This window comes from Centropristis striata, chromosome 18 (genome assembly GCF_030273125.1).
Source record: "Centropristis striata isolate RG_2023a ecotype Rhode Island chromosome 18, C.striata_1.0, whole genome shotgun sequence".
Taxonomy (NCBI): Eukaryota; Metazoa; Chordata; class Actinopteri; order Perciformes; family Serranidae; genus Centropristis; species Centropristis striata.
The window spans coordinates 2,497,501-2,524,220 of record NC_081534.1 but is presented as its reverse complement, the minus strand read 5'-3'; the positions used below and the strand labels follow the sequence as shown (position 1 = coordinate 2,524,220).

Sequence of the window (26,720 nt, the reverse complement as noted above, 5' to 3'; positions counted from 1 at the left end):
TAAAAATACAGATGTTTTCCCTGACATGATGAATAATTGTGATTAATAATCTTGATTAGAATATTGATAAAAATAATCGTGATTATCATTTTGGCCATAATCGTGCAGCCCTAGTTCAGAGGTTCATTTTCCTCCTTATTAATCCCAGTGGAGTGAAATTAAATTAAACTGTTTTTTTAGTGCATGCAGTTTGCAGCTGATTTAACATCTACCTGTCTCTTATAGGTTACCTGTCCAAAGTGTTGAGGAACTACACCGAGCAGGCCTGTGACGGAGACTTCCTGTCTGTTCGCTGCCCGCCCCGCACCACCATCACCGTCCAGTCAGCTTTCTACGGGAGGAGAGGCGCCTCCGACCCCCAACAGTGTCCTCAGACCTACCAGGCCCTCCTCAGCTCTTATAACGCTCGGGAGGATGACCGGTATTGTTCTGTGTCCACCGCGCTACAGGTGAATAACTCAACTTACACATTCCCAACATGGTCTCACAGAAATCCGTGAAATAGCCACGGATTTCGCTACAATGCAAGTTAATGACAGTCATATCCCGTGGCTATTCCAACATACAAAGTGATTATGTACATTCACTGAGTGAATATTTAGAAAATAAAGCATATATTTCTTGCTAGAAATGTGATCAAAATCCATTTTTATGCAGAAACTGTAGAGAGTTGGATTTTGTGGTTTTTACTACCAAATTAGTGGCCTAAATGAATTCTCTACAGGTCTAAATTTGTCCCCAGTGTCTCCCATGTGTCCAAACTTCCTCAGTTCGTTCACCCTTAACACACACAAAGTCACGTGTGGACTGCGGATGCTCCTGGGAGAAAGCGTCCTGTAAAATGGTCAAATTGGCCAAGGGTTATATTTTGGAGGAGCACTGATTATGTAATGCTTTGTGAGGTCGTTTTCCGGCAAATTACACTCTGTAAAGAGGAAGCATGCTTGTTCCCATGACACAAAGCGATTTCATGGGGTCTTTGCCTTAGCATCCTCTCCTAAATTGGGATGCGGCTGGACTCGAACCATCGCTTTGCAGCACCAATACAAACACACACAAACACATCCTGTTCAGCATTCATTGGGTTGTTTGGTTTATTCTTAGTCCCCCTGCCTTCTAGCGTCGAACACCCTCCGTTTCCATAATAGCCAGGACAGCCATGAATGCACCGACACAGAGAGTGCATTGTGCTGAAGTGAGAGAATGACTGACTGCTGCGCCACCCACATTAGTCCAACCCTGAAGAATCCCATTGTGCCACCTGTTCCTGACCCCTGGTTAGTTGGCATGACGTGAATGTCTCCATATAGAAACACTAACTGCACGGCCAGCCAGTGCAATGGTTATTTTAACTGTCTTTTCATCTCAAGATTATTTATAGTCATTTTTTTTTATAATCTATGAAATGTCTTTAATAAATAAATCAACATGATCTCACAGAAATCCGTGAAATAGCCACGGAATCGCTCAAATTTCCGTGAAACTGACACGGATTTCGCTACAATGCAAGTTAATGACAGTCACTGAGTGAATATTTAGAAAATAAAACATATATTTCTCGCTAGAAATGTGATCAAAATCCATTTTTATGCAGAAACTAAGTCAAAATATTGATTTTTCACTAAAAATGACAGAACTGTCCGCCATGTTTTTTGTTCTGACCGCCGGGACCTTGAAAGTCACGTGACTTGGAACAAACCAATAGCCACGGGATATGACTGTCATTAACTTGCATTGTAGCGAAATCCGTGTCAGTTTCACGGAAATTTGAGCGATTCCGTGGCTATTCCACGGATTTCTGTGAGACCAGGTTGAAAGGGTACAAAGGTAAGTGGTGAACTGCCAGAGGTAAATAAAAAAAGGTAAGGTTAACCAAAACTGAAAAATAATGTAGATTTCAGAATTATACAAGTAGGCCTTTTTCAGGGAACAAGAAATGGGTTAACAACTTAACTCTATGGAGTCTTGGGCTATTTTGTCAATTTTTGAATTATCATTTTGTGTCATTTTGTGTCTTTCTTTAGTCCTTTACTCCAACATAAAATGTGATTTTGAATCTGTTTTTTTACTTTCAAAACACTATCATGCTCAATAAAGAATTTTAAATGTTGCAAATGTGCATTAATTTCACAGTACACTGAGACATTAAACTGCATAATTTTCAATTAAATTCTGGAAAAGTTGGTGTGTTCTAAAACTTTTGACCAGTAGTGTATTTAGAGTGCATTAGGGGGAAATACACAGATATCCCTTATTTCTACCCTCTACATTCCAGGATCAATTGTAGCAAATTCCTCTCCTTTCATGTGAAATTCGGGGACGGCTCTGAACAGAATCCATTGAGTCAGTGGGATCTCAGTACGGGAGCAGGTATTGTGCTGGAATGTGCTCACCTGGGTTACAGATGATGAAACTAGAGAAGTGAAGGGATGCCAGGAAATGAGTGGAGCTTTCTCTTTACCTGCTCCTCTGCTGCGTGTTCCCATGGCCATGAGCAGCGTGTTTGAAGTGGTTTTAGGTTTTCCTGCTGCTGCTCTCACCATCGTTGGCTTATTGTTCTCCCTCTAAACCTCTCTTTGGTCTTCCCCCCGCTCTCTGTCACTCTTTCCTTCTTTAGAAAATGCTGGACGAGTGCCAAGACAGAAGGAGCTGTCAAGTCCTTGTCAACAGCCGCGTGTTTGGGACAGACCAGTGTCCTGGCAGCAGTAAATACCTCATTGTCTGGTACAAATGCAGACCTAGTAAGTCCCTCATCGCCTCAGATCTCCACAGTGACACACATCTCTCTCTCTCTCTGTGCTCTGACTCTTTAAATGTCTCGTTTTTTCTCACACACCTCCACATTTAGTCAGTAATACACCAGGGGTGGGCTCTCCTCATTTGCACCTGAAACAAACTGAGGCCCCGTTTACGGGGGTAAAAACAACAAAATATTTTATCGGAAGTGCCTTTCTTTTAGACGGCGACGGCGTTTTGGGGGCTTAAAGACGCAAAAATCTGAAACCACCTTCCAAAGTGGAAAAGTTAAATCCTCTCCTCCGTAGCGTGTCGTCTACACTGACAAGACACAAAACTCTGATCTGATCTGCTCACGTCACGTATGTGTTTACGTCACATACATGCTCCAGTACAGGAAAATAAACAAATGTGGGATTATTTCCATGGTGGGACCTTCAAGCTGCTCTGGCAGCTCTAATAAACTTACAGGAGTCTTTCCACCAAATGTCCAGGATATGTACAGATAGTATTAGTGAACAGAGAAGGATCTGGAATTACCTCTATCACATTCTGGATGCAGCGATTGGTGGGAGGAGCCAGACGGCTGTGAACGAGACCTGGGAGATCTAGTGATGGTGGAGAACTTTGTGGAAGGAGTAGTAATGGACAAAAAAAGACACAAAATGACCAAAAAGACTCAAATTGACCACAAAAAGACACAAATTGACCACAAAAAAGACACAAATTGACCCAAAAAGATGCAAGATAACAAAAAAAGACACAAAATAACCGAAAAAGACACAAAATGACAAAAAATTGACCACAAAAAAGACACAAATTGACCAAAAAAGATGCAAGATAACAAAAAAAGACACAAAATAACCGAAAAAGACACAAAATGACAAAAAAAAAGACACAAAAAAGACAAAAATTGACAACAAAAAGACACAAAATGACCAAAAAAGACAAAAAATTGCCACAAAAAGACACAAATTGACTTTGGAGGAGACCTGGGAGATCTAGTGATGGTGGAGAACTTTGTGGAAGGAGTAGCTGATGGAAATGTGTGGCGTGAAAACTTCTGCATGCCCAAAGATGTTCTTATGGCTTTAAGTGATGCCGCCTGGCTGCATACAATCCAATTTCACACACTTTTGCGTCACCGTATGCAGCAGATTTCCTCCCGAAAACGCTCGTCTAAACGAGGAAACCAGGTTTTCAACCAGAGGTGTAAAAAAGTATTCAGATCCTTTACTTCAGTAAAAGTACTAATACCACACTGTGAAATGACTCCACTACTAAGTAAAAGTCCTGCATTCAAAACTTACTGAAGTAAAAGTACAAAAGTATCAGCATTACAATGTACTTAAAGATAAGATGAGATAAGATAGAACTTTATAATCCTGAAAGATTACAAAAACAATCACAATATCGGATAATATAAGAGTATAAAGTATCAAAAAAAGGACTGGTTATGCAGAATGACCCAACTCACACACACACACACACACACACACACACATATTCTAAATACAATATTGCATTTTTTTCATTGATGCATTGATGTTAATTTTCTCAAGATAGGACTCATTTTAACTACTAAATATACTGTTTTGAGGTTTAATTTATAAAAATAGCTAATCACTTGAAAAGTATCATGTTTTTTTAAGTTAAATCTTGACCTGAAAAGTAACTAAAGCTGTCAGCTAAATGTAGTGGAATAAATAGTACAATTTTTGCCTCAAAATGTGGTGGAGTAGAAGTATAAAGTTACATAAAACTTAAATCCTCAAATAAAGTACAAGTACTTCAAAATTGTACTTAAGTACTTGAAGAAATGTACTTAGCTACATTCCACCACTGGTTTTCAACCATTGACCATAACATGCACGGTTGATTTTCACTTTAATTTCAATATAATGCACAGTATATGTACGGTATAAATATGCATATTTTTGCAAAGTACAAAAACCGCATTTGTAGATTTTACATGCACCTTTAAGAGAAAAATCAAGTGAAAAACAACAGGTAGTGAATTGTCCTCTGTAGGATAATTATCAATGTAAATAGGACAGAGCAGCATAAGAATGCTGTGATAAATGTCAGATTTGATGAGTCTACTTTTCATGCTGCCTTTAAGCAGCATGATGTATTTCATAGCAAACTAGAAGGGCACTCATGGAGCGCAGACTTCCACCAAAGCCATATCCGATCTTGCAATGTTAAGGAAATGGAAAAATAATTGTTGCATCCACCCTGTGATTTAAATCCGCTCCAACCTATAAAAGGTTCTTCCTCGGGTCATGCTGCTCCCGTTCACCAAGTTTCATGAAGATCTAGCCAGTAGTGTTTCTATAATCCTGACAAACCTCTTTGGCGATGGTAACTATGCATTTTCCCTCTGCACGTTTCTCCTCTTTCGACTGTCTAACCCTCAGCTATATTGAAGAAATAAAAGGATAAAGGTGGTGTTAGGGCTGGGCGATATGGACCAGAAGTCATATCCTGATATATTTAGGCTGAATATCGATATACGATATATATCCAAAAAAAATGTATCGCAAAGTGAGAGCAAATGTTCAGTCAAAGTCAAATATGACATGTCACAAGTAGTTTTATTAAACTTGTTTATTTAAGTGAACATAAATACTGTATAACAACAGGAGTACCTTTTTTAAAATCAAAATCTCCATAAAGTGCACATTTGAATAAACAAAAATCTTAAATAAAAATTGCCTATGAATGAGGAAAGAATAAAGAACATTACAAAATAACTAAATATGACAAACCCCAGTAAGGGCAGCATTTATATGTATAAAGAGAGAACATTTTGAACTATATCGATATGTACGATATGGTCTTATTCCATATCACATTTAAAAATATATCAATATATTTTTTAGATAGATATATATATTGCCCAGCCCTAGGTGGTGTAATTCTATATTTTCAACTAATCCCATGAAAAGACCAAAATCATTTGAACTTCCCTACCCTGTCTGTGGCTCTCAGCTCTTAACCTACAGTATTGGATAATTTTACTTTCAAAAAGGTGCAAGTCATTTCTTGAAGAAGATAATATCACATAAAGTAAAATAAAAAGTGTATTTGACCATATTGCATTTATTGATATAGTTTAAATTTGCACTGTGATCCTTGCTCCAGGCAAGCTTTGGCTTTTATTTAAGATATTTTTTTATTTAAATGTGCACTTTATGGAGATTTGATTTTAAAAAAAGGTACGCTAAAGGTTGTTATACAGTATTTATGTTCACTTAAATAAACGGTTTCAAGAAAATTACTTGTGACATGACATGTTTGACCTTGATTGAACATTTGCTCTCACTTTGAGATAAAAATATCAGGATATATATCATATTTCGATAATCAGCCTAAATATATCGGGATATGACTTCTGGTCCATATCGCCCACCCCTAACACCACCTTTATCCTTTTATTTCTTTAATATAGCTGAGGGTAAGACAGTCGAAAGAGGAGAAACATGCAGATGGAAAATGCATAGTTACCATCGCCAAAGAGGTTTGTCAGATTACAGAAAAACTAAAATATCAGGATATATATCATATTTAAATATTCAGCCTTAAATATATGGGGATATGACTTTTGGTCCATATCGCCCAGCCCTAAACCTAACTCTGTTACTTCTATATTGAATCAAGAGTCACAGTATTTATTTAAGTATTTCCTGCTGCTGCCATCTTCCCTTCTTCATTTAAAAGAAAAAACCTCTTGCGTGCAACATGGTCTCACAGAAATCCGTGAAACTGACACGGATTTCGCTTAACTCAAAATCCGTGGAATAGCCACGGAATCGCTCAAATTTCCGTGAAACTGACACGGATTTCGCTACAATGCAAGTTAATGACAGTCATATCCCGTGGCTATTCCAACATACAAACTGATTATGTACATTCACTGAGTGAATATTTAGAAAATAAAACATATATTTCTCGCTAGAAATGTGATCAAAATCCATTTTTATGCAGAAACTAAGTCAAAATATTGATTTCTCACTAAAAATGAGAGAACTGTCCGCCATGTTTTTTGTTCTGACCGCTGGGACCTTGAAAGTCACGTGACTTGGAACAAACCAATAGCCACGGGATATGACTGTCATTAACTTGCATTGTAGCGAAATCCGTGTCAGTTTCACGGAAATTTGAGCGATTCCGTGGCTATTCCACAGATTTTGAGTTAAGTGAAATCCGTGGCTATTTCATGGATTTCTGTGAGACCAGGTTGGATATTGCCCAGCCCTAAACCTAACTCTATTACTTCTATATTGAATCAAGAGTCACAGTATTTATTAAGTATTTCCTGCTGCTGCCATCTTCCCTTCTTCATTTAAAAAAAAAAAAAACGTCTTGCGTTCCTCTGCCTTTATCCCTCTTCCTCCCTCTCTCCGTGGGCCAGGAAGCTCAGAGTATCACTCCAGAGGGGAGCCACAGCAGCGCAGTAATCCCACCCACATTCATGCTTCAGTGCTGAGCCGAGCCGCACTGAGCTGTGCAGCAGTTCACAGTAGAGTGACCAGAAGTGGGCATTAATCCACTGATCCCCCCCCCCCCCTCCCCCCCAGAGGACCCCGGGGCCAATCAACAGCTCTTTGTTCACTGTCACTTAACCAATGACTCCTCGGGGGGAAGAGAGAAAGGCCGATGGGGTGTTAGTGAGGTGCAGCGGGCAGGTGTCACTGCCTCTGAAAGGAGAGGAGGAGGACGGAGGATGGAGGAAGTGGAGGAGAAAAGGAGGGAGTGAGAGTCTCCGTCACCAGGAGATATAACAAACCAGCTCCTGCCCTCCTTTTCTCCTCCTCTCTCTTCTCTCTGCATTCCTGTTCCACTCCCCACATGGACGCACAGACGACTGCTGTTGTGTTTTTATTTGCTGGCCAGTGGAGCTGCTCTGGCTGTCACAGGTCACTGTGGCTGTGTGTGTGTGTGTGTGTGAGGAATGTTTCTGCATGGCTCTACACGTCCACACAGCAGCTCTGCCACTGTCTGTTCACACACAGGGAGGAGAATTATCCTATCTTTATTCAAGAGCGTCGATTTTCAGTTTGAGAGCATGATTTTATTCCTTTTTCAGTGAAACGGCTCCTTCTCGTGCTCAGATTTAGGCCCCGTTTACACCAGGACGCTCGCGGGTAAAAACGACAAAATATTTTATCGGAAGTGCCTTTCATTTAGACGGTGACGGCGTTTTTGGGGCTTAAAAACGCAAAAATCTGAAACCACCTTCCAAATTATGAATTTTCTTTTCTTATTGCCTTTTTTATTGAGTCTCTGTAGAAGCTTTTGATCAGCACAGACAGTGAGAAAATAAGAGTAAATATCCTATTTTTTTTCAAGAGCGTAGATTCTCAGTTTGAGAGCATAATTTTATTCCTTTTCAGTGAAACGGCTCCTTCTCGTGCTCAGATTTATTCTCCTCATGCTCACATTTTGTGCTCGCACCAGATTTCTGCTGCTTTCGTTCAAAATGTTTGCTTGAACTAAAAAAATCAAATGCTTGTGTTCACATTTCTTCTTCTTGGACACAAACATTTTGCTTGCACTCTAATATGTCCTGTGATCAGATCTAAAGTCTGCACTCTCAAAATGTTTTTGCTCCACTCAGAACAAGCATGTCTTTTCAGGTCTAGGTAACTGCTCAGACTAAAGTTGTCTCTCCCTGAGCTTATAATAGTGTGTTTCACCAGCCAATAGGGAGACAGCTAGAGTGTGGACCAATCAAATGACGGATGCCGTGTCTTGGGTGCGTTCCTTCGCCCTTTTCGAGCGCTCCGTAGGGGCGGGTAGTATATTGTCTGTTTTTAAAACCGGTTGTCTTTTAAAATACACCAATTTACCATAATAGCAGCTATTTGAATCGTCACCTATTTAAGACGCCAGCAGATATATGTATAATTCATCGTAAGTAATCCTAAAAAGAGTTATCATAGATTTTTTTTCTAATTTTATATTTGCGGGATATATACCTATATTTTATATGGTATAAATACTCTTCATGCCATAGCAATGTTATGATAGTTGAATGGTTAAGTGGATTGCTATTTGATGCATTTTAACCCACGGGACGCCGGTTCACATTCAGGCCGCTGCACTCTTGATGCATGTCATATTATAATTTTAAATTTTGTGTTTCTGTCCAAGAAGAAGAAATGTGAGCACAAGCATGTGATTTTTGAGTTGAAGCACACATTTTTAAAGGAAAGCAGCAGAAATCTGAGTGCGAGCACAAAATGTGAGCATGAGGAGAATAAATCTGAGCACGAGAAGGAGCCGTTTCACTGAAAAAGAATAAAATCATGCTCTCAAACTGAAAATCTACGCTCTTGAATACGCTCTTGAGGATATTTACTCTATATTTACTATATTTTCTCACTGTCTGTGCTGATCAAAAGCTGCTACATAGACTCAATAAAAAAGGCAATAAGAAAAGAAAATTAATAATTTTGCAAATCCCCTTTCTTTAGAGATAACATCATGACTTGTCGAGAAAGAAAACCATGAATGTAACTGAATAAAAAGCCATATTTTATCCATAAATGGAATATTGATCAACCTTAGAATTGCTCTATTTTATTCAGTTTTTTTGCAATTACTCCAGATCTATAAGCCTCAAATCAAACCATATTTCAATAGTTCAGACATGAATTGGTTTGTTTAAATTGTATATAATATTTTTTGGAAGAAACTAGGGCTGGGCAGTTAACCAAATTTAATTTTCAATTAAACTATTTGGAATGAGATAAAGCAATTATTGTGCTGCCCTCGATTTTGCAAAGATGATCTTCTTTTGTCTTGTGTATATTTATTTTATTTTTTACTTTTTTAAAGTATAGTTTAATGTTTAATTATTTACAGTTCGAGATAATCCACTTATTAGAAAAAAAGGTTAATCAAATACATTTTTCTTTCCCAAAGTCAATATTATGTTATTGTTATAACCTTGATGTCAATATTGATCAAAAGTGATTGTGATTCTTGCTATAATTGAGTAGACCTTGAAGAAACTGGTCTATTTTTAAAACAGTTTTCTGTATCTTGTCTCCCTGTCTCCAGACGAGTATAAGAGTAAGGTGGTGTGTGAGGAGGAGAGGATGAGGCTGAGCTGCAAACGGGGAATGCAGATCGCCGTTTACTCCGCCATGTTTGGCCGAACTCAACAAGGCACCCTGGAGTGTCCCCTGCACCACCGGAGGGCCCCGTCAGTCGGTACGGCAACCTCTCACTCTCTGTTCCTCGTCACATGACGCTCTCTCACTCCTCTAAAGTCCTTATACGCTCAAACATATATACGTTTTGTTTGTACAACCTGATTTAGTAAATCACCTTCACACAGAGTTGGAAGAAGTATTCAGATCTCTTACTTCAGTAAAAGTACTAATAGCCGTGTTTCCACTCGGGGAAAAGTGGCCACCGGGAAAGTCTCAGGCCACACCCCCTCAAAAGCTCACTCTACGTGTCTCCATTACAAGTTAACGAGCCACCGGCCCCCGCGGCTCGTTAAGAAGAGTAAGAAGGAGTCTCCAATAACACCAGAAAAAGTCGCTGGATTTGTCTCCAGTTGCTTTCTTGAAAAATAGTCTTTAAGGGGGTCTTAAAAGTCACTAAATTTAGCAACAAAGTCACTAAGTTGGCAACACTGCTTTCCTGGCTTTTACAAATGGCGTGTGTTGTTGTCGTGTAGAGTACTACGTTACATCCTGTTTAGCGATCTATCCAATCAGCAACCAGGCTTTTTTCAGGGGAGTAAAAAGTACAATAATTGCTTCAAAATGTAGTGAAGTAGAAGTATAAAGTTATACAAAATTGAAATACTCAAGTAAAGTACAGTTCAGAATGGATATTACATCTTGAACATATCTGGAACATTTTTGCATTGAATGAAGTAACTTTACATCCAGTAAAAGTACAAAAGACAAACAAGGAACATCACATTGAAGGGAGGGGTGACCACTGGTTAAAAGCTCTTTATACCTTTACTTTTACTGATATTAATTATTCACAACAATATGCAGTGGAGTTCATCTCTACTTTTTCAAAGGGTTGTGTGATGTGTGATTAAACATAGTCCAGTAAAGGTCCTAGATTTTATTGTAGTTTTTGCTCAGATCTGATTTTCTTTATAACTGAGTGAACAGCACAAATCACATGGAATCAAAATTTTTTCAAATCAGATTTAAGCCACTTAAATCTTAAACCACATATGTGGTCCTGAATCAGATACAGGTCTGATGTTTTCCAATATGACCAATGCAATTCTGAACTGTCATATTGCAAATTCTGCAACTTTTTATCACTCTAGACAGTCGTCACACACACCTCATGACCTCGTCTTGAGAGAGTGCTAAAGGGGTGATAATTATATTATAATTAACACTTTTTGATATTATTACCATAGTTTGACAGTCTTGAGGTCAGTGTGAGGTCAAGGAGAGGCATAACATTTCTGGGAATGCAAATTCATGCGTTTCCATGATAATGAATGAGTCATTTTCCTGCTCTTCTTATACATATTAATGATTTGGGAGAGTGGAACTTCAGGTCACTCTGAGCTTTGATTCATTTCTTTTTGCCGAGATTTGTCTGAGCATAACTCACCAGGCGTCCTGATGCATCCAGCAGATGGAAAATGAAACATTTTTATTAATGACTTTAACACGCCAGGACCTGAGCACCTCTGAAGCAGCAGCGCTGCCAGGCTCAAATCGCTGCTAAATCTTTCTATTCATTTTCTTTGACTCTGTTGATGGAGCCTTGAGATGTTGTTGGCAGATTTTTATAATTTCCTGCCACGTCCATCATTGATGTCAGCTGTTTACACTGCCATTATTCATTAATAACTTTTTTTTTAGACTGTTATTTCGCTTTTTTTTCCCCTTAATGTTATGAAAGTAATATTAGATATTTAAAACCACCACTCAAGCTCAGGTAGACACACACAAACACACACATTGCCAGGGGAATTGGGCTGGAATGTAGATCAGGTGTCTCCGTCATCCAAAGCTCAGAGTTTGGCCCGTAGAAAAGGGACAGTATTGAGTTCCCTGCAAGTATGTGTGTGTGTGTGTGTGTGTGTGTGTGTGTGTGTGTGTGCTGGGGATATCCAGATGTACCCTCGCCTTGTTTAGGGGAATGTTAATGACTCTAAGCTTGGATCCATGACAAGTATTAGTATAACCATAGCTACCGCGGTGGCCCAGCTTCAGTCTGCGCTGCCTTTGTGTCGTTAATGTAAAGAAGGAAACACTCTCTGTTTGTTTTTGTGATTCAGTAGCCAGAGCAGCTCCACGTTAAAGGAACACTCCACCGTTTTTTCATATTAAAACATGTTATTCAGTCAAGTAAGACGAGTTGATACAGACCTCTTGCGTCTCAATGCGTGCACTCAATCGCCCTGGCGCGCGGAGCTACTTGGCTAGCACTTAGCTTAGCCCAGTTCATTCATTAGGATCCAAACAGATGGACAGTTAGAAGCGACCCAACTCCTCCAAGTTTTCCCTATTTAAATACAGCTCGGCGCAGTAATATCATCACTTCCGCTCCCTCTCACTTCCGTCAGGAGTGATGATATTACTGCGTCGAGTCGAAGTGCTCCCAAGTGCTATTCCGCCATACATTATAGTTATCCTTTTTATCCGCTTAGAAAAAAGCGCCACGTTTTATTTTGTGTCGCCATACTTGGTCGTTTAACTACTAGTGTAGCTGTATTTAAATAGGGAAAACGTGGAGGAGTTTGGTCGCTTCTAACTGTCCATCTGTTTGGATCCTAATGAATGAACTGGGCTAAGCTAAGTGCTAGCCAAGTGGCGCCGCGCGCCAGGGCGATTGAGTGCACGCATTGAGACGCAAGAGGTCTGTATCAACTCGTCTTACTTACCCGAATAACATGTTTTAATATGAAAAAACGGTGGAGTGTTCCTTTAACTGGAAACGATCAATTAATTAATCACTGCATGCAACCATGGGCAAAATAAAAGATATACAGTCATGGAAAAAAATATTAGACCATTGTTTTCTTCAACTTTTTGTTCATTTTGATGCTTTTTTTCTCGATAATAACCAAAATCATTATCAAGAAAACCATGGAAAATTAAACTCTTATGAGCTATTTTTGTTGTTATCGTTATATTCGTCCAAACAAATGTACCTTTAGTTGTACCAGGCATTAAAACGAACAAGAAATTAGAGAAAACAAGGGTCTAATATTTTTTTTCCATGACTGTATATACAGTACTGTGCAAAAACCTGTTTTGATAATGGACGCTTTTATTATGGAAGGACGAAAAGAGACTTCCTGTAGATCATAAAACTAACTCAAGTGAGATTAAACTGTAAAGATAACGTCAACGAGTTATGTTGATGTTTAATGTTTTATGTTTTAGCCCCCGAAGAGGCATGAGGTTAGTTTAAATCAGTTTTGGGTCAAATTAAACTCAGTAATTCATGCTAGCAAGGTTTGATACAGTAAGATACAGAAATTTCTTTATCCAACTTAATTCTCAGCTCATTGGCTTATTACTTTATTACTTATTACTGAAGTGTGTGTGTGTGTGTGTGTGTGTGTGTGTGTTCTTGTACTTCCCACATAGTGAGGACCGGAACACGTTTTTCACCAACAGAGTGAGGGCATTTTTGCAAAGTGAGGACATTTCGGCCGGTCCTCACTTCTTTAAAGGCTTTTTTTGAGATTTCAGACTTTGTTTTAAGGGTTAAAGGTTACATTAGGTTTATGTTTAAAAAAGATAAATAATTAACTAACTGAAACTGTATAGTGTGGTTACAAAACTAACTAAAATTATAGTGAAAATGTCCTTCGTTTTCGTCTTTGTCAACTTTTTTCATACATAATGAAGATGGATCAGACAAAGGAAATAAAGGCAAAATTTACTGTGACCTCTTTTAATCTCCCACCCAACAAATACCCCATTACAAAAAACTAATAAAAACTAAACTAAAACTAATGAAAAAATTAAAACTATTATAACCTTGCAAGGAAATTCACTATTCCAATGAGGGCCCTCACAAAGATAGAAGTACAAGAATGTGTGTGTGTGTGTGTGTGTGTGTGTGACAGAGGTGACAGGACGAGGTTGAGAGGCTGACACAGGCGTCACATATAAAGAATGGCATTGTGTGTGTTATTGTAACTATATGAGCATTGAGAGCTGCTTTGAAGCGTCCCAGCCGGTCCTCAGAGCGCAGGTGGATGAGGAATGTGCGACAGGTTGGTGAGACCGGGCCGGCCTGGTGTCTGGTTTCACTCTCTGGATTAAATACAGTAGCCGAGTTCTCCCGGCATTGATGGGAAATGGACTCTACTGTTACAGCTGTACAAAGGCCAGATTAGAGCGAGAGGAGAAGTTGTGTTTACTGTCAGATCTGGTGTTAAAGTGCTGTACACACACACCTAGGGCTGGGCCATATGGCCCGAAAAGATTATCACCATATTGCAGGGTATTTTTGCGATACAAATATTCTTGACGATATTACTAAATACTGAAAAATACATGGAAAATATAAACAAAAAAAATACTCTTGACTCTTGAGTATTAGCAAACAATAAAATATAACCATCTAGGGGATCTTGGGGGCATATTTTTCCATAAAAGCCCAAATTTGGTGTTAGCGCAGCACATAAGACTCTCATGAGACCACAGTCTACGTCAGGGGTGTCAAACTCTGGCCCGCGAGCCAAATTTGGCCCGCAGTGTAATTTTATTCGCGAGGCAATACCAAATGATTATATTATTATTGTAAATTAATGACATTGATGTGTTTTTTATTTGAAATTTGATTTTGCATGTCTGCACTATTTAGTTATATATTGTATGTTTACAAGCGTTGCTGGTTCCATATTTAATGTTAAAGCAAAACATGTTTGGTATATATTAAAAGGTTTATTTGTTCAATGTTGGCCCGCGATTTTATTCAAGTTTTAAATTTTGGCCCATTGTGTATTTGAGTTTGACACCCCTGGTCTACGTAATAAATGGTAAAACCTTTAAGTCACAAGAAGTAGGAATGCTGCCAATATCATGATATGCATTTTTTTAATCATAAAAAAATTATACCAGTATAATCTTAAACGATACGATACATACACCCATTATACAGCATGTTTTTCTATCTTCCAATCACACACACACATACACACTCCGGCCACACACACACACACACACACACCTCCTGAGGCTGTTGCAGACAGTCTAGCAGGGCCCTGGTGGGATTTCCCCGTCAGCTCCGTCTTTGATGTGGCTCCCGTGTCACCAGGAGCAGGAAGTGAGGGTGTTTTGAGTGACAGCTCAGACACACACCGTTGGTTTTTAAAATTCTTTTCTGCCTGTTTTTGCCCTTGTGTGTTTGTGGCTCTGCTTGTCTGAATAATCTTTGGGGCTTGGCGGTCGTATTATGCCCAAGTTTGTTTTGTGCCTATTTTGATTTTATGTCTCTTTAAATGTGTGTTTGAACGTGCCAACGAGGTCGGTTATAGTAATCTCCTGAACCGCACCGTGCTGGCAGCCTCGCCGCTGCCTGAGGTGTGAGATCAACGGCTAAACCCACAGCCGGCTGCACCTGCTCAGGAGAGCTACACTGTAAAAAAATAATCTGTTAAATTTACGGTAAATTACCAGCAGCTGTGGTTGCCAGAACTTCACCGTAAAAAATACAGTGAGTGAGTTTTCTACTGCAAATTTAAATATCAGCAAAAACTAATTTAGACTGAATATTCTCGTTATTTTTAAGGTAATTGTGTCATTCATTCACACATCATAGCAAATCTCCATTAACTTTACATGAAAATGTAATATTTTTACAGCAAAACGGTGCGTTTCCTACAGTTCATGACAGTAAAAGTAAAAATTTTGCTATTACTTGATTTACGGTAATTAAAAGTGCCTACTACGGTGATACACAATTTTTAATTTTACGCCCCATTCCTGATGCAATTTGACAGTGTTTTACTGTAATTTCTACAAACATTTTTTACAGTGTATGAAAAGTTAAAACCTCACAGTGTACAGCAGCAGCAGCAAGGAATCACTTTACAGTTTATTTATTTTAATTTTCCTGCAAACAATCTCCTTGCATCTTCTTTTTCTGCTACAATATTAGACTAAAGCCTAATCCACATGTACACAGGTGTTTTTGAAAACTAATGGTGGAATGTAACTAAGTGCATTTACTCAAGTACTGTACTTTAAGTGCATTTATGAGGTATTTGTACTTTACTTGAGTATTTCCATTTTATGTAACTTTATACTTATACTCCACTACATTTTAAAGACAATTCTTGTACTGTTTACTCCACTACATTTAGCTACATTTAGCACTACAGCTTTAGTTACTTATCATGTGGAGATTTAACATGAAAAAAATATATCAATTTAAAACGATTATACAGTTTCATAAATTAAACCACATAACAGTGTATTAAGTAGTTAAATGATCCCGACCTTGATGCCATTAATAAATGCATCAATGTTAATAATCTAATAATATATTTAGAATATGTAAAACAATCTGAGTCCATTCTAGATAACAAGTACTTTTACTTTTGATGCTTCAAATACATTTTGATGCTGATACTTTTGTACTTTTACTTCAGTAAGAAATTAATGCAGGACTTGATTAGACTGTTAAAAAAATATTTTTTTTAAATATAACCTCATGACAGTATATTAAGTAGTTCAAATGAGCTCTACCTTAAAAAAAATTAAAAAGCTGCACACTTAAATGCATCAATAATAACAATCCAATAATATATTTAGAATATATAAAACAATCTGACTGGGTCCATTCTGCATAACGAGTACTTTTACTTTTGATACTTTAAGTACATTTTGATGCTGATACTTTTGTACTTTTATTTCAGTAGTGGATTCATTCTGCAGTGTGGTAAGAGCACTTCTACTGAAGTAAGGGATCTTAATACTTTTTCTACCTCTGTTGAAAACAAATTACCAATACAATATAAAATCCCCGTCCAAATTGAAATGCTGGTAGCTGTGTGGCTACCAACCAAAAATATAATCCAAACCAACAGGCTGCATAATCCTAAAACCATGTTACCCAATCACACACAGAAGAGGATTGAGTTGTTGGCCAATCAGCCTGAATAGAAGTTATTATCAGAAGGCTACCTGGCTGCAATGACATTAATTGTACTGTATCACATTCGGGCATCTCAGGATTGAGCTTTCAATCTCAGTTGTCAATATTAAAGGTAGGATTGGCAATTATTTAAATTTGACCAAATGGCCTCAAGAAGAATTAGAGAATGTTAATGATGGCTACACAAAGCTGTTGATCTTTTCGAATCAAGACTTAGAAACAGACAGTCCAACAATGGCACAGCCCTCAGTGCTAAAAAAAAAGAAGTTTCAATCAGATTTTGAAGACAGAATTTATCAGAGATGGATAAAGTATTCAGATTCTACTTCAGTACAAGTACTAATACAACACTGTGAAATGACTCCACTACAGTAAAAGTCCTGCATTAAATTACTGAAGTAAAAGTACAAAAGTATCAGCATCAAAATGTACTTAAAGTATCAAAAGTAAAAGTACCCGTTGTGCAGAATTGACCCACTCAGATTGTTTTATATATTGTAAATATGTTATTAGATTATTAGTATTGGTGCATTTATGTATGTAGCATTTTACTGTTTTAACTATTCAATATACTTTATGTGGTTTAATTTCTAAGCATGTGGAGTCACTTTAAATTTATCTTGCTTTTATGTTAAATCTTCACCTGAAAATTATCTAAAGCTGGCAGCTAAATGTAGTGGAGTAAAAAGTTCAATATTTGCCCTTAAAATGTAGTGAAGTAGAATTAGAAGCTACAAAAGCTACAAATGTGGAAATACTCATGTAAAGTAAAAGTACCTCAAATTTTTACTTACATTGTTACATTCCACGACTGGAATTTATATAAAAACATGTGGAAAGTCCTGTTAACAAATGTAGAAGCAGCACTTTTTTGGCCATGTCTGCCACAAAAAGTAAATGACGCCCTACAAAGGAGATAACGGTGCAAATTCTTACATTACAAGCCCAAAACTCCCTGTCAAAGCTCAGTTTTTAGTCACCTAAAATGCAGCTTGTGTGTGTGTGGCCAGAATGCAGAGGAAAAGTTAGTTTTGTTTTGTACCAGCCAACTGCCAAATAAAGGTAGATTGTTCTCTGTGGCTTGCTGTTGACATTATCTTCTGAAAGGCGCATTTCTGGTCTACGAACCACATTTATCTTATGAATCCTGGAGTCTATTTACCACAATAGAGCGCTTAGAGAGCCGCTATCTGCTCCCTTGTTGAATCCACGGCCCTTGAAAAGTAAAAGAGACAAAACAAGTGCGTACGCAGGCATGTGCACACAAAAGTAAGACCTCTTTGATCTGGTCTGTTGCTTGGTTCTGGGGCGGGGTGGGAGTGGTGGAGTTGGACAGGTCTTGGCGGAGATGGAGAATCCTCAAAGCAAAGGGGCCTGCTTCAGCCCTCCTCTCTCATCTGCCCCATTACCATCACACACACCTCTTGACATCTAAATAGCCCCCCAAGCTTGGCATGCAGGGTCCTAAACTGCTTCTTTTTTTTTTATTTTCTTTGAAACCCACTACGCTTTCACTTTTGAGCATGTGCTCCAGACAAGGCCCACAGCCAGAGATGTTTTTAGTTTTTTTTAGTGTAAGCACGAGCTGCTCGGTGTCTCATATGATCACAGCAGCTTTTAAAAGCAGAGCATGCACAGCTGCAGGTCAGATTTAACACTTGGCTTTTAGAATTTGCTTCCAGTTGTTGGGTGCAAGCTGCTTCACTGTAACTCTATCTGCATTTCTCCCTCACTTTGATGCACACGGAGCAGATAAGCAGCAGGATGCTGTTTTCTGTTGACGAGATTAGATAAAATATACTGCTGTTTGTTTAAACCTGTCCTAGTATAGTCCTTATATAGCAGCAGTTGACTGATTACAGTCACTGGAGTCTTGTTTTTCCATATTCCGGCTATGAGAAACTTCTTCCTGCATGTTTTCCAGGTTACCAACACTGATTGGAATTCAGACGTGGTGTTGGATGAAGTAACATCTTGTCAGTGATAACACACGTGCGTAGGGTCGGCTGTTCTCGTACCAAGTTCCTCTGACTCGAGAAATAACCTGCTATCAATTTACAAACACAGCTGAAAGGAAATCTTTGCGTGTGTGTGTGTGTGTGTGTGCTTGTGTGTCCTGCTGGATGCTTTTAGACTGGAAATACAGTACAGGCCAAAAGTTTGGACACACACCTTCTCATTCAATGCGTTTTTCTTTATTTTCATGACTATTTACATTGTAGATTCTCACTGAAGGCATCAAAACTATGAATGAACACATATGGAATTATGTACTTAACAAAAAAAGTGTGAAATAACTGAAAACATGTCTTGTATTTTAGATTCCTCAAAGTAACCACCCTTTGCTTACTAGAATACAAGACATTTTTTCAGTTATTTCACACTTTTTGTTAAGTACATAATTCCACATGTGTTCATTAATAGTTTTGATGAATTTACAATGTCAATAGTCATGAAAATAAAGGAAACGCATTGAATGAGAAGGTGTGTCCAAACTTTTGGCCTGTACTGTTCACCGTGATACTTGAATATAACGTGTTACAGTAAAATGAAATCCTGCAGACGTGAGAAAGAGCTTTTTACAGGACTCGGCGTGTGCAGGTCCTTCACCCTTTCAAATCTGAAAGTCACTTTTTTTAATCACACAAAGACTTTAATCCCACAACAATGACTTAAGCCTCCCTATCAAATGATACGTATCTCAGGTGAGTCACAGTAGAAGAGGAGACGAGTACTTTTTTTGTTCGGCCATTGTTTGGAAATTCCAGGAAAGGAGTGCGTGGGAAAACCTGGAGGATTGTTCTCGAAGTGGGAATATTCTGGGGAAGTTTGCTGTATGTGTCTGTGGTTAGTCTTGCGACTGTGTGTGTGTGTGTGTGTGTGTGTGTGTGTGTGTGTGTGTGGTGGGGGCGTTGGGTGTCTGGATTTGTACGTGCTCAGAGGTGTGTTCTGTATTATGTTTTGTGTGAATAACACATAACCACAGTGCAGAAATACTCAGTAGTAAACAAGCAAGAGTTAAGCAGAATGGTCCCATTTCAGAATAATATACACTACTGGTCAAAAGTTTTAGAACACACCAACTTTTCCAGAATTTAATTGAAAATGATGCAGTTTAATGTCTCAGTGTACTCTGAAATTAATGCACATTTGCAACATTTAAAATTCTTTATTGAGCATGATAGTGTTTTGAAGGTAAAAAAAAGATTAAAAATCACATTTTATGTTGGACTAAAGGACTAAAAAAAGACACAAAATGACCAAAAAAAGACACAGAATGACAAAAAAAGACACCAAAAGACACAAAATGACTAAAAAAAGACACAAAATGACCAAAAAAAGACACAAAATGACTTAGAAAGACATGAAAAGAATTCAAAAATGGACAAAATAGCCCAAGACTCCATAGAGTTAAGTTGTTAACCCATTTCTTGTTCCCTGAAAAAGGCCTACTTGTATAATTCTGAAATGTACATTATTTTCCAGTTTTGGTTAAGCTTACCTTTTTTTATTTACCTCTGGCAGTTCACCACTTACCTTTGGACCCTTTCAAGCTGTTCATTTGACTTGAACTGCTTGAATTTCAATAAAAAACTGGAAAAATTGGGATGTTCTAAAACTTTTGACCGGTAGTGTATATTATGTAGTTATAATTATTGGTGCATTGATGGTGGGGGCTCATTTATTTACTTTATATACTGCTAGGTAGCTTTTTCTACAACAATATATTAACTTATTAGTTGATGTGTATTATGTATTAATCATTCAAATCTACAAAGTAAATACGTACACTGCAAAAAAGGTGTGTCATAAAAACACTAAATCTGAGGGAAATGATCTTGCTGCATGGACAGATAATTTCACTTGATAAGATTTCTTAAATTAAGGTTGTTAAATCTAGAAATAAGCATGTTTAACACTTAACATAAGAAATTAACTCTTAAAATAAGATAAATTATGTAGCATTTCTAAATGTAAGTGTTTTTAATCTTGGTGAGAAACAAATCATTTTCAGTGGACTAAATGTATCAAATAAATCATCAAAATAAAAATGAATTTAAATTGTTAGAGGGAAAAGCAGACAATGCATTTTTTGCATTTGAAATTTATCAAAACTGTTAACCAGTTAAAAGTTAGGCAAAAAATCCCATGATTTTAGCAGGAGAATGGTCAGAGAATTGAGGTTCTGGACCCAACTAAGTCGCCAATGATTTTTCTGACAGTCAGCTGACTGTCTTACTAACTGACTTTGTATGTTTTTTATACAGAAATTTGAACGTAATTAATAACAAAAATTCTCCAATATTTGTAGCGAAGTTAAAGTTTCCCTCTGAGATGTAGTGGAGTAGAATTTGAATGTAGCGCAAAATGGAAATACTCAAGGAAAGTACAAGTACGTGTCTGATACACAAACATCTGCATATAGACACTGATACACAAACATCTGCACATAGACACTGATACACAAACATCTGCATATAGACACTGATACACAAACATCTGCACATAGACACTGATACACAAACATCTGCACATAGACACTGATACACAAACATCTGCACATAGATTCTGATACACAAACATTTGCACATAGACACTGATACACAAACATTTGCACATAGACACTGATACACAAACATTTGCACATAGACACTGATGCACAAACATCTGCACATAGACACTGATACACAAACATCTGCACATAGACACTGATACACAAACATTTGCACATAGACATATACGTCAAATCTGTACTTAAGTAGAGTACTTGTCTTGTAAATGTACTTCACCATCACTGTTTTTACTGCACCCACAGACCCCCAGAGTTAGGTGAAATTCCATCACAACACACAAGAGCTTCTATTTGTCATTGATATTTGATATTTGCTTTCCTCTACTTATGTCATCATGTTAACATAATTCTGTGTAGGCAGGAACTCTGGACACGATCCAAGCAGAAAGTTAGATGCATGACAGTCGACTGTTAAAACAAATGGAGCTGCTGGTACGGGGCAACATGTCAACACACTAGAAGTATTTCAGCAGGTGTCAATGACTTTAAGGAGCTGTGGGTGATCAGCCATTGGTCATTTAAAGAAAAGTTATGCCTTTGTGTTGTCTTGTTTGTACATGTTTCCCGCTGTGATCAGTCATGAGTGAGAATAAATGTGTGTTTGTCCAGGAAACTCCTCCCTTTCCCTCGGTCACTGCCTCTCCTGACTGTGAACCTTCTCTTCTGAGACATAGACCGGTCCTTGTTGGGCGGGTGGAGGCCGAAGGGTGGGTGCACAGGCTGTGAGGTGGTTGGGGGTAAAGGTTAGAGGTATCAGGGGTTATTCATGCCCCTGTGTGTGTGTGTGTGAGAGAGAGAGAGGACTGTATGCTTGTCTGTCTGCATTAAAGCCGCTAATGAGAGCCAGAGGAGGTCAGACCCTGAGGAATGCTCTTTTAAACTGCATGGAAATGTGTGTGTGCGCATATAAGCACGAAAAGCCAAAGGACAAAGAATAAATGTGTGTGTGTGTCTCCATCCTCTTGTGTCTAGAAGTCTTTATCTGTCTCTGAAACCACCCCACCCGCTCCCACCCGCTCCTCCGTGGGCCCCCTGCTCAACTAATCACCCAGTCAGGGAATCAAAGCTGCAGCTAATGGGGGCCTGTCTGTCAGTGGAAGTTTTCAGCGTGGCAGGCCGGCTCAAACGAGCCCTCTGGGAAGGAAAAGAGAGAGGGAGAGCAAATTAAAGCACATCAGACGGACCACAAGGTCACTGTGCTGCAGCATCTGCACATACACACTGTTAATAAATATCTGCACATAGACACTGTTACATAAATATCTGCATATAGAAACTGATAAACATCTGCATATAGACACTGATACACAAACATCTGCAAAAAGACAATGTTACACACACCTGCGCATGGACACTAATAAATAAACCTCTGCACATAGACATTGATACACAAACATCTGCACATAGACACTTATATGTAAACATCTGCACAAAGACACTGGTACACAAACATCTGCACAAAGACACTGGTGCACAAACATCTGCGCATAGACACTAATAAATAAACCTCTGCACATAGACATTGATACACAAACATCTGCACATAGACACTTATATGTAAACGTCTGCACATAGACACTGATACACAAACATCTGCATATAGACACTGATACGCAAACATCTGCACATAGACACTGGTACACAAACATCTGCATATAAACACTGATACACAAACATTTGCATATAGACACTGATACACACACATCTGCGCATAGACACTAATAAATAAACATCTGCACAAAGACACTGGTACACAAACATCTGCACATAGACACTTATATGTAAACATCTGCACAAAGACACTGGTACACAAACATCTGCACATAGACACTTATACGTAAACATCTGCAAAAAGACACTGGTACACAAACATCTGCACAAAGACAATGTTACACACACCTGCGCATAGACACTGATACACACACCTGCGCATAGACACTAATAAATAAACATCTGCACAAAGACACTGGTACACAAACATCTGCACATAGACACTGATACACAAACATCTGCATATAGACACTGATACACAAACATCTGCACATACACACTTATATGTAAACATCTGCACAAAGACACTGGTACACAAACATCTGCACATAGACAATATTACACACACCTGCGCATAGACGCTGATACACAAACATCTGCACATAGACACTGATTTAAATACATATCCCTGGGGCGTGGGAAATTATAACAAGCATTTTTATGCTTCTGTGCCAGCGACAGGTGTGGCTGCAGGCTTTATGTTTTCAGGTTGTGCAGCCGCCTATTCTTGTGAATCATTGTGAATCCTTGTGAATTTTCACCTTACAGGAATTTGTTCAAATTTGGCAAAAAACATCCACTCCAGTGATTAGAATTTGGTGGTCAAAGTTCAACGTTACTGTGACCGCACAACACACGTTTTTGGCAACAACTCTAAGACAAATGTATTCATTAATTATGACAAAATTTGATATAAATGTCTGATCGGATTCATTGATAGCATTTTATTTTGAAAAGGTCAACTTTACTGTGACGTCCTACTGTCCTCTACAAAGACTATTCTGGCCATTATTCAACGTCGTAACTAAGCAACAGAAGGGAGATTGTGACCATATTTCACATTTGGTTGGATACTGAATCGTGACATTATTCTTGAACCTGTGGTGATTGTTGGCTCTTATGTGCAGCCAGGTTGAAAATACACTTAATACCATTAATTAAGTGTATTCAAAATATTCACTACAATGATAAACTACAACTTCACTGGCTTGATGAGGTTTACAACCATGAGGCGGTAGTTCTAGTTCAACATTTTCTGACATTTTAGAGACAAGATGATTATTCAGTTAAATCGAGAAAGTGACAAAATTAAGTTGCAGCCCTGATCTTGTTCAAGACCTTTTTATAATATCAGGCCACGGAAATGTCATCATTGTGCACAGTTGCAGAGGATGATCAGCTGAGACAGATAATAACGCCTCACATTCAGTATTGCTACTTCTGTCCTGTCCTCAGGATGCAGCTCAACATGTGATAAGACAGCATGCACTCCACAGATACCTTTTGGCTCTTTTTTCTAAAAAAAAAAAAAAGACCTTTTCATCATTTTATCACAGTTAAATAAACATTAATTAATTCTAATTATCCTGATATAACCACATTTTTGTAACACATTCTTTACAGTGATTTATATCATGTTTCTTGATTGTGTAAACTGGTACAGACAAGTTTCAGACGTGTGTCTGCTGTACTAAACAAATAATAAGAGAGGTGTGTCTGTGTTTTTACAGATGTACCAAACTAACAGAGACAAGTGTGATATAAAAAAATATATTTAACCCTTGTGTACTCCTCCTGTCGGCTATACACCCATGCTCCTCAGGGGTCAAAAGGACCCCATGACATTAGACTGTTTTTAGGACATGTAGAAAAAAAAATATTAACAACTTTTCCCCCCACACCTTTTAAGGCAACTCATGACCAAAACATGTATATATAATTTTCATATTTTTTTCTTTATTATTGGTCAATTTTAGTCAAATATACAAAATTAGACCTCATTTCAAGATTAAAAAAGGGTAATAAAACCTGATTTCTAGGTTATGTCAACTTTTAGTGAAACTTATGTTTTGAAAGCATTGTTCATTTTTGGATGTCAGCAAAAAAAAAAAAAAAAAAAAAAGAATAACACCCATCCTCCTCAGGGGTCAAAAAGGACCCCATGACATTAGAGACTGGTTTTAGGACATGTAGAAAAAAAAAATTTAACAACTTTTTTTTCTCACCTTTTAAGGCAACTCATGACCAACAGATTGATATATAATTTTATTTATTTATTTTTCATCATTATTGGTCCATTTTAGTCAAATATACAAAAACTTTGATGCACAACATGGGTCAAAAATGACTCATTCATCCAAATTTGATTTAAAATTAAATGACCTAATACTATAATAATAGTAATTTGTTTCAAATAGTTACTTTTCACACACATATATGTAATATATTTAACATGTTTATGTATCATTTTGTCACACATACAGTGTATCTGGAAGGTTTTCACAGCGCTTCACTTTTTCCACATTTTTTTATGTTTCAGCCTTATTCCAAAATTGATTAAATTCGTTTCTCCTCAAAAATTATACACACAATACCCCATAATGAAATTTTTGACCCATGTTGTGCATTAGAAGCAAAAGACAGAAAAAAGGGTTTTTATTCAAAAAGTAAGAAATGAAAACAAAAATTAGGATGTATGATGATCAAAAACAAGTTGATTGAGGAAAACCTGGAATACTGAATGATGAAATTCATTTATTGCAAAGATATAGAAAACAAAAAACTCAAAAAGGAGCCCAGGAGTACAGGAGGGTTAAACCACCATATCTCAGGCATTTTCTCAAGACTTTTGAGTTTGCTACCAGTGAATCCTCACGTGTTGTGTTTAAAGACAGTGGGAACCTTCTAACCTTTGAGGTGTCCGACTGGTTATCCAGTTACACTCACTGGTTCCCACAGGCTTCCCACCTCACGACATCCTGGTTGGGAATTCCGGTGTGTCGGCTCCAGCTGGGGAGTGTCCGGTTGCCTCTTTCAAACCACGTCCAAGTGGACAGACGTTGATTCAGGTTCTTAACCCTATAAAGCCTGAACCATGAAACTATTGCCAGAAAATTCTTTTAAATTTTTTTTTAAAAACTGAAGTGTTTATTGAACCTGCTGACAAATTTAAAATATATATATATATATGATTTTGCATGTATGAATTCTAATTTGTATCATATTTGATACATCAGGTCAAGTTTTTGTAAAATTTGTTGCTCACAGTTTGTTTTTCTTGAACTACTTTGATTTTCATTTTAACATTTTTCTTAAACATACAAAATATTTTTTCCATATAATACAACATCAAACATCTGCTGATATTAATTTTTCATGCAGCAGTGATGGATCCACCAGTTGAACCAGCAGATTGCCATCTAAAAATACACAGCAAAAAATAAATGATGTATTTCTTTGAATTGTTGGAGAGATTTCTCAATTTTACTCTAAATAAACCTAATTATGTCAGTTAAACCTTTACTTAGTTTACCTAAATGAGAAAAATACTTTATGTTGCTATATTTAAGGCATAATGTATGAAATGCAAAAAAATGACAATCGACAAATTTTCAAATTAGTCGTCAATAATACCTGATGATGTAGAGGTCTCAAAAACTTGTGAATCAAATATGATACATTTGGCTTTATAGGGTTAAGAAGCTTTCTACGTGCAGTCTTTGATCTGGTTTCA

General features: G+C 37.7%; 1 protein-coding gene across 1 annotated transcript in view; it reads left to right on the top strand.

The window, feature by feature from the left end:
* The window catches only part of LOC131991653 (uncharacterized), a 129,769-nt gene that overhangs the window by 36,652 nt on the left and 66,397 nt on the right, over nt 1–26,720 (top strand). The window contains exons 2-4 of the mRNA XM_059357143.1: nt 226–449; nt 2,618–2,741; nt 9,808–9,960. Of these exons, the coding sequence (XP_059213126.1) occupies nt 226–449; nt 2,618–2,741; nt 9,808–9,960 (501 nt within the window). The remainder of the gene's footprint in view (nt 1–225; nt 450–2,617; nt 2,742–9,807; nt 9,961–26,720) is intronic.